This window comes from Trachinotus anak, unplaced genomic scaffold, assembly GCF_046630095.1.
Source record: "Trachinotus anak isolate AG129_WGS33_773 ecotype Australia unplaced genomic scaffold, CSIRO_AGI_Tana_v1 ptg000014l, whole genome shotgun sequence".
NCBI lineage: Eukaryota > Metazoa > Chordata > Actinopteri > Carangiformes > Carangidae > Trachinotus > Trachinotus anak.
Genome location: NW_027273865.1, coordinates 14,593,285 through 14,602,783, shown reverse-complemented (window position 1 = coordinate 14,602,783; position 9,499 = coordinate 14,593,285). Strand labels below are relative to the sequence as shown.

The 9,499-nt window shown below is 42.6% G+C and overlaps 1 protein-coding gene across 2 annotated transcripts in view; it reads right to left on the bottom strand.

Moving 5' to 3' along the window:
• The window catches only part of npas1 (neuronal PAS domain protein 1), a 39,363-nt gene continuing 29,864 nt past the window's right edge, over positions 1-9,499 (bottom strand). The window contains exons 6-12 of one of the 2 annotated variants that reach the window (XM_071497090.1): positions 6,794-6,968; positions 6,520-6,632; positions 5,859-6,055; positions 5,565-5,671; positions 5,197-5,344; positions 3,501-3,613; positions 1-3,397 (exon numbers count right to left, since the gene is read on the bottom strand). In XM_071497090.1, the coding sequence (XP_071353191.1) occupies positions 2,304-3,397; positions 3,501-3,613; positions 5,197-5,344; positions 5,565-5,671; positions 5,859-6,055; positions 6,520-6,632; positions 6,794-6,968 (1,947 nt within the window). In that variant the 3' untranslated portion in view covers positions 1-2,303. Of the gene's footprint in view, positions 3,398-3,500; positions 3,614-5,196; positions 5,345-5,564; positions 5,672-5,858; positions 6,056-6,519; positions 6,636-6,793; positions 6,969-9,499 lie in introns of both variants that reach the window. The other variant, XM_071497089.1, reaches the window with a different exon arrangement.

Genomic DNA, 9,499 nt, shown 5'->3' with positions numbered 1-9,499 from the left:
TCATTTCATATGTCTTTATTGTTGAATTTATGCGTTGCACAGGAACAAGAAAGAAACAACAACGCCTTGAGTTGTGCTCCTCTACTGGAATATTTTATTGTTATCATCATCTGTATCACTGTTTTTCTTTTTACATTTGTTCATTTTATTTGATGAGTGGGTGGAGTATTCACAAAGATGGCAGGATAACATTAGATTCACAGTGATGGGCAAGGGGTTAGCTATTTAATAAAAATAAAAAAAACAAACAAACAAAAAAACAAACAAAAAAACATACACACTTGTACAAGCAAACCCACACACATTCATACGCACACATTACCATTAAACACCCGAGAACATGTGCGCTCACACATATTTGTATGTGACAGCTACAGTATGGGTGTGTAGTGCACATCGGATCTGAACAATTACAAATGTCTTTTCCTTTTTTCCCTTCAGAACATCTGAAGTGAACCATAAATCTCAATATGGGAGAATTCTTATTCACATTCTGAAGACTTTCAACACTTTATATACATTTCAGTGGGTTTTGATCAGTTTGAAGGAATTTATTCCAAAGTGCTAGAATTGTGTTGTTTAATTCATTGATTACTATTGTTAAAAAACTATCCTCACAATTTTTAATAATACTCTTGTGTTGTCATTTGGCAAAAAGGGTCACATTTTCTAATGTTAAATATTACATTTTGGAATGAAAATTGTTTGAGCATATCACCAAATTGTTTGTGACGCACTTCTGTTCAAATAGGAGATTAAATATTTTAAGTACTAATTTAATTTTAAGTTTATTTTTCATACAAAAGTGTTTTGTTTTGTTTTTACAGTCCTGAGAGGAATTCCAATCAGTCAGTGTGAAACAGAAATTTAAAGTGTTTTATATTTCCACTTTCTAATTTAAAACTTCATCTCCAGTGGACTGAATTGAACTGAAACCAATATCGGAGTAATTCAGGTTATTTTTTATTGACCTCTAATGGTCGTCTTTTAATGACCACATGTGGTCTCTTTATTTTACCTGCCTTTTTAAGTGAGCCTTTATCCCCTCTACTACATTGTGATCAGGCTATGGTATTAGCGACCACTCTTGCATTGTTTTCTGTTTTAACAGGATCACACAGCGAGTGTTAAGTGATGAAGTGCTTTGAGTTCACACCAGAACAAATTCCAGTAAGTGCTCAGAAAAACACAGAGGTTTAAATGATAATAAAACACACTTCCGGCACCATTTCCCCTCCTAAAAACATTTTCAGAAATATTTTTAGAGAATAATAAAAAAAAAAAAAGTATTTGGATGATATTGTGCATCCAATAAAACAATTTTGTCTGTCTAGACACATTTTTCACACCATTTTTCCGTCTGTTATATCTGGTTCAAAAATCAATAAAAACCTTAAAAAAAAAACAAAAAACAAGAATATGGCTTTCATACACAAACGCAACCGCAGCATCATACAGAATATACTCTAATTAATACTCAGTTAAACAAATGAACTTCCTATAATCAAACAACAGAAATAGCATCCAGTCTGCATTGCATTTTCTTCCCTTATATATAATGGAATGTCTGGGACTACATTATTCATATTTTTGTCCCAACAGTGTGCTTTAAGTATGGCTGACTGATGAATACTTGGATTTTTTAATTATTATTATTATCATTACTTTGAATCTCAATACAAAAACACCAGAGGGCTGTCTCCATCTATTTCACAGGAAACCCTATTATCAAATCCTCACCTGGATCTCAGCACAAGAGATGATTTGTATAATGCTGCAATAATAAAAATTCTCATTCTCAAAAATCTCATTCCTACAGACACATGTCCATCTCTTTCTAATGTCTTTAGGGGTTAATTGGGTTAATTGTGGTGACAGCGAGGAGGTTGTGAGCTGAGGGTCTTTATGGTTTTGTCTCTATATACAATATGGCTTCTCTGAGTGGAAGAGACACAGAAATCAACACAGTCATCTAGAGAAAGACACAGAGCAGAGTTCATTATTGTTGTAGAGAAGGAAAGTCTTGAGGGACAACCAATCAAAAGTTTCCATGTCCCATTTTCTATGAGAATCACTGTCACTTGTCCACAATAGGCAGACACAATAATTCCCTATGGCAGCGCCTTGTCACATACTTTAAGATCTCAGTTATTCAACTCATTGTCCAATTAGTAACGTCCTTAGAGGCTTAATGTCCTGCCACTTCTGTCTGTCCTGCCCTTTTCAATGTCTTTCTTTCTGTTCTGTCACCCTGCTCCATCCTTCATTTTTATCTTCTCCTCTCACTCCCTCCCTTTTGACTCTCAGTCCTCCTCGGAGCCTGCAGCCCCCCTCAGTCCATTCATACAGAAGGGCAAGCCGGAGGAGAAGGGGCTGTCAGAAGGGGAGAAACCGCTGAAGGGTGGCAGGCCGGCCAGCCGCTGTAGGTGGGGGAAGAAGGCAGGCGGGGGTCCCTTGTGGTGGTCCGAGCGTAGCTGCAGGCCATCGCTGTGTCCTACGCTGTGGTGGTGGGAGGGAGGCAGCTCAGGTGGAGCGTAGCGGATAGTGCTGGGGGCGTAGAGGCTCTGTGGGCCCTGTGGACCGAGGGCGAGGGGGTGGAAGAGGACCCGCCCCGCAGCACCGCCTGCAGCCAGTCTCTGGAGCAGCTCAAAGTCAGGACCACCACCTCCACCACCACTGCCACCACTGCCCCGACTGACCACCCCTGACACAACCCTCTCCTCACGGGGCAGCGGGGAGGACACGGACATGGCGGGAGACAAAGCAGGGGATGGGGGAGTGAACAAACCTTTTGGAGGGGCTTCACTGCTGGACGAAGAGTCAGGGATCGGGGTGGTGGGGCTGTCGCCATTGAGACTACTGGAGGGTGTGTGTGCATGTGAGGGTTGGGACTGGGTGGTGTGTGAGGTGGAGGTTTGAGTGTGTGACCCCCAGCGCCCCCCGGTGGTCAGGGAGTCGTGTTCAGTCTTGATGCTGGGGCTGCCAGACAGTGGAGAGGGGGTCACTACACTCTTCAGCTGCTGGATCACAGCCCGGCCATTGTGCGCCCTCCCTCCTCTCTCCCCTCTAGTCGGCGTGTCTCCTCCCCTACTCTGTTTCCCTCCTCCCCCACCGTCTTCCTGTTTCAGTCTGTCACTTTCTCCCCCCTGGTCCCACTCTGTTTCTTCCTCCTCCTCCCCCTCACTTTCGCTCGCCAGGTCTGAGGAGGCTGATACACTCTCCTCGGCGTGACGGAGTTCCTCCAGTCTGCGGCGGGTTTCGGGAGGAGCACCCTCGGGGTCGGACCTCAGCAGGCGCTTCCTGCGGTCCTCTGATTGGAGGGCAGCGGCTGTGAATTTCTCTCTGCCTTTAGTGTCATGGTCACTCTTCCCCAATGAGCCCTTCACTGGCTGTGAGCCTGAGGAGGAAGGGAGATTTTTATGCTAAGGAGACACATGGCAGGTATTTCAGTGTGTCAGTGGGCATCATGGGAAGGCGGTAATGTGTGTGTAGCATCCTACCTCGGGACTGTGGGGAGCTGTCGCTGGGAGAAGAGCTAACTCGAAGTCTCTCTGCTCTTATGCTCTCTGGTAGCTGCAGTATATCCAGGGGAGTGTCGGGCAACTCTGTCCGACTGGATGGATAAATGGATGGAAAGATGGATAAATGTGAAAATGGAAAAGGAGAAAGGGAGGGAGAAAAGGTGGACGTATACACAAATGATCATCTACCACTTAAAGCCACTTAATGCCTTAAAAAAAAAACACTAGAGCCGTGCTGATTTCAGTGAATACTTAGAGATGGAAACAACATATAATCAGCCTAATAACAACCTCCAATAGCCAAACTGCCTCGCACCCTTCTAACCTCCACCTAACACACACCCAGTTCTCCAAACAACAGCCTTACAACACATACACAAGCAGTGACACATGCAAACAGACACATAGGCAGACCCCGCCCTTTAAGGCACACACACAGGAAAAAAAAAAACCCACACACACTAAGCCCCACTCAGCAGCCCACCTATACACAGTTAAGCCCAGACAAGGAGGAGGCTGTTGGAGAAGTTAATGAGCTCTTGTAATTACAGCACTAATTAACTAAAACACCATTCAGCCCCAAAATTCTGACATCCATTTGTTGTAATTATATAGCTTCAGTCCAATTAGCATTGAAATTCAGCCTACTCCTCTTGTTTTTGTCTGACTGCTCTGTCGCTGTGCACACATTTTTGTTATGCGTTGTGTTTGTGTGCACGCATGTGTGTGTGTGTGTGTGTGTGTGTGTGTGTGTGTGTGTACAATGTGTGCATGTATCTTTTGAGTGTATTTGCATCAGTGTCTGAGTGAGTGCGTGTGTGTGTGTTTACAAGAGGGAAAGCTGATTTTTGGAGGTTACCTGCAGTTGTTGTGTCTGTGGTGAAAATAAATAAAGCCTTAAACAGAAGTAATACTACATTAAGACAATGAGGGTCATTTAAGCACACACCAAGAGCACATATTAGATAGTGATTAAGTTGTGGTGTATTGCTGTTTACAGACAGCTGAACAACATTAGAGCAGCTGAAGAAAGACTCACATCTCGGAAAGAGTGAGGACTTTTACTCAAGTTTGATAAATTACTTTATACTGTGTATAATAAACAAAATAAATTTATATAAATAAAACATTTGCGCGGCCAATAAAGAGAGTCAAGTTTCAAAAAAGCTCCCATCATAAAATCATACACAGTGAAAGCTAAAAAGCTCTGGGTTATGACTTATTATGGAATTACTTTGGAAAAAAATATGATGACATTTACACCAATTGGAAAAATTATCTGTAATAACAAAAGTGGGATTCACTTACTCTTTCTGTATTTAGTGCAAAAAAAGGTTAAATTTATTTAAAATCTATAAAACAGACTATTTAAGGATGACCAAGACTTTTAAGTTCTGTCAAAATTTAAAATAACATTTTTGCTATTTTCAATATTTATATAAAAATGTTTAAATGACTATTAACTGGTATTGTGCTTTCGATGCCACTATTTTGAAAGTATCTTCTTCACTTTTCTCAAATGTTGGAGGGAGTCAAACTCTCTATAATCCCTCTGCATTTCATCATCTATCCCTTCAAAGGATCTCTGCACACAGTATGGTGCCTGCACATTTAAAGTGGGTTCATATCAGCAGTCCTGGAAAATAGATTGTGGTTCTGCTGCGGTTATACTGACCTCAGGACATAGTTGACCCAGATGACGTTGCGTTCGTGGGGGGCTTTGTGGTTGATGGAGACGGTCGCAGTGGACTGGATCCACAGGTAGCCTCCTCTCCTCTGGAGCCAGCGATAGTAACCTGTCACTACCTGGCCTTTCCTCAGCACTGGGAGGAAAGCGATATAAGGAGGAGGAGAGGAGAGGAGAGGAGAGGAACTCGTTATTGGTTTGGCAGTTCATGATGGTGGCAGCAGAGGGCGCCTATCACAACAGCACTGTATGAGATTTCAACAGGCTCCCCTAGCCCTCAAGTTCAGACTATGAGTAGAAGGAGGGGAGTGGGGATCAATAATCATACATAACATGTGCCTATAGCTGTGACTCACAGTCTTCATGGCTTTGCCGAAGGTTTTCCAGGTCTTCTACATGGATGAAGTGGTAGCAGGTGTGACCCACCACCTCTGCTGGGGTCAGATCCATATACTCTGAGATTCTGTACAGAAAAGCCACAGACAAGCAACAAACACATTTGTTTACTAAACAGAAACAGATGAGTCTTCCAAAACCGCCAACTGGCAGGCTGCTCTGCCAACTGCTCATGAAAAAAAAAAAAAAAAAATGCACATTTTAAAAATATGCAGTGACATCCCTTTGACCCCACCCATACTCTAAACCCTTACCTGTTCTCACAGTATGTGACCTGTAGGTCCATGTTCACTCGGAAGACAAACATTTGGCTCTCCATGCGGACTTCGTTAAGCGTGGAGGGTGGGAGTGTGTGCGCCAGTGCCACCAAACCCATCGGCCGACGCACTGAGCGTGTGGAGCCCGGCACCAGTGCAGGGCGGCAGCGGATTCGTCCCGTCACATGGATTACCTGACAACAGAACACAACACTATGAATTCCTTACACACAAGGCCATTTGTGCAGCATGAAATAATAATATGGATGGATCTGAATTAGTTGATGCCTTGTAAGACACTTACAACCCAGGATGAAGAAAATAACGTAAGAGGAATTCACCAATATACTTTTCACACAAACACAATACAAAGGCAAATCCTAAAGCTAAAAAATGCAGAAGCACCGGTGTTACAACAGTGAGCGCAGTAAATTGTCTGTTATATGCGGCGGTCCAGTGTGAAATAAGGTCACAGCCATAAAACACACTGAAAACGAGCACCTTGACAGTGCTATGAAACACTGGCAGCGCAAAACAAAACGACAAGGGTCTGCTGGTTATTTTACTGGCCCAAGAACAGGCAGGTGAACGCTAGAGCATGCATAATACAAGGCATGTTTTCAAATTATGATAAATTCTTTCCGCACACATTCAGTACCTTGTATCCAGAAGACTTGACATGCAGGCCTCTTTTGGTGAGTGTTGACTTCATGCGGATGAAGAAACCGCGGTCAGGAGGATCGTCAGCAGGAGAGTGAGGACTGGACGGAGCTGCTGAGGATGAGAGAGGAAGAGGTTAAAACAAAACTCACTTGTTTTTTATTTTGGTTTTGTTGTTTTGATGATGCAAATTGAATTCAGTGAGTGCAATGAAAACAATCTTTTTCTTTTATTTCTTTCAGTTTTCTCTATATCAACAGGACAATCAATACCAGGCTCAGGGGTACCAGCCAGGGAGGAGGTGGATGCCGAGCTGGAAGCGCTCTCGGGGGCCGTGTGGCAGCCGGCCTCGGCCCTCAGATGCGGCCTGATACCCAGCCGCTCAGCCATCTCGACGTGGTCCGCGGGGTGGATATAGTCAAACACACTGCTGCCGGTCAGCTCCACCTGGAGAGAAACACATACACTGATCAAAAACTAGAAGCTTAGAGCACAAATACATACACATGAGCAATCGCGCACACACAAACACACACACACACAAACACACACACAGGAAAAATCAATAGATGTTATGACAGGAAAATGAAAGCGCTGCTCTGGGTTACAACTCAACAAGGAGTGTGAAGGGTGGAGGTTGTAAGACATTCCCACACACAGACACACACACACACACACACACATACACACATTTAAGTCCAGTCTCAGAGGACTGAGTGACTACAGTATTACACAAATAAAACCAGGGGAGATAAAAATCAATTGTATTTGCTGATTAAAAACAGGTGAACTCCAAGTATCTCCAAAGGTCACATTACTATTCTTCTTCTTATTCTCCGCGTCCCTCCCTGCTCCTTCATTCAGTTACAGTCTATCCCAGCAGACATAAAGAGCAGTGCAACAGCTCTATATGATCCTATCATCATAATGCATCATAGTCGCATCTCTAATCATTTAAAGGTAATAATGGCTCTGCTCTTGCATGGCATCTATAAAAGCAGCACAATCGGAGCAGGTGTGATTCCATCTGAAGCTGTATAAATGAGTGCGCGCGCGCGTGTGTGTGTGTGTGTGTGTGTGAGAGAGGGAGAAACGGAAGGGGGGGGGGGGGGGGGGGGGGCAGCATGCATGCTTACACGCATGTATGCAGCTTCTATTACATCTGTGAATGAGTGTGTGTGTCTGTGCAAGCGTGTGCCAATACCATTCCATCTGATAAAGCCGTGGCTGCAGCAGCCTCACACCCTTGTCTGTAGGACACAGCCATTTATTACCGGATTAGAGCCATTTACTGCAGGCTTTATGGGAGCTTCAGCAGGCCCTCAAGGACATCACAGCCGAGGAGATGAAGAAGGGGAACAGGGAAGGTGGGAGCGGAGGAATGAGAGCGATGCACGATGAGTGAACAGAGAGGGGTAAAGATGGAGGAAACCCCACCGGGTGAGGGAGGATAAGAGAAGGGATAGAGGTTCTTAGTCCGAGACATGCAGGGCTTAATCTCTTGGGTATGCCCTGCCTTTTTTTTTGGCATTTCACCACCTGTAATAAAGATATTATTAAATACTAGATCTGATAGGCACCATATGGAGTAATTTTCCAAAATACTGAAAAGATATGCTACTACCAGACTTTGAGTCAAGTGTAAACAGCTATCTTCTGACCTATGTACCTATTCTGATATATATTTAGGAATTTTAAAGACCAATATACATGTTTCAAAGATATTTTTTGCCATTTTTGCCTTTATTTAGTCATGACAGTGTAGATAAAAACAATAAATAGAGGGAAAGAGAGGGGAACAGCCTCCAAAAACGGTTCTTAAACAGAAATTAATGGAAGACATATCACATACGTCTTAACTGCTGGGCCATGGCACAAACCAATGCATGTTCACAAAACAAGTTTAAAAGGCCACATCAGTTCAAATACTGAAATGAAATGTCTGGTCAAAATGCATATAAAAGTTTGATGAATTAAACTTTAACGAATAAAACCAAATCTTTCTCTTTTCTCTTCCTGTAAATCCATTTAAAATATTTTTACTGACTTTTCTTGAGCTTGGGATCATTACCAAAATGTATCAAGACCAACACAACAACAGTCACTCTCTTACAGCTCTGTTTTTGGTCTCTACCAGCCCCTGAGGTAAATATCTGACTCTTTAGCTGCTAAATGTTCCACTATGTTCATCAGCTAGTTGCAAACCGAGTGTGTCTGTTGTTTGGTGCTGAGCAACTAGAACTTTTTCAGTGAAAACAGCTGCCTGCTGTGGTGGAAGGCGGCGCTATCAGAGCGGTGAGAGTGAACTGAAACAGGAATGTTGTGGGCCAGACAGCTACACAATGCACTGAAACCTGCTGGAGAACTTCTTAAAGCCGAGGGCAGCTGCAGATTCAGGCAATAATTCTCTGTAGGTTTATCCCTATTATCATATAAAACATATCCACATTAATTTGTATAAAGTAGTTTTTTGCAATTATTATCAATTATTATTATCATCAATGAAGTTGATGGTTGCAGGAAAATATTAGCTCTGTAACTCTCAAATAAGAAAAACTACATTTCTTTTTTTTTATTCAATAAAATATTGTTTAAATGTACTGACCTTAAAATAAATAACTTGTGTATTAAAGGGGCAACATGGAAAGCTTAAAAACATCTGAATCTACAGGATAAGTGATCTTTTTTTTTTTTTTCGATCGCTCTTCTCTTGACTATGCAGATATAACATCAGCAGTAATTATTAGTTGCTGGGTTTTTCTGCTGCATTCCTTTTGATTCTGACATCAAAACTGACTCATTCATTAATGTTTAAAAATCAAGAGTTTGCATCTAGGCATTCAGAGGCTGGATATTTGACAAGCAAATGAACTGAGGTTGCTTTCTAAAACTCTGGATGAACATTGCAGTGGGCATCTTTTATTACTGTTTACACCAAGATATCTGTATCTGTCTGTCTGTTTGTCTGACTGGGGTTA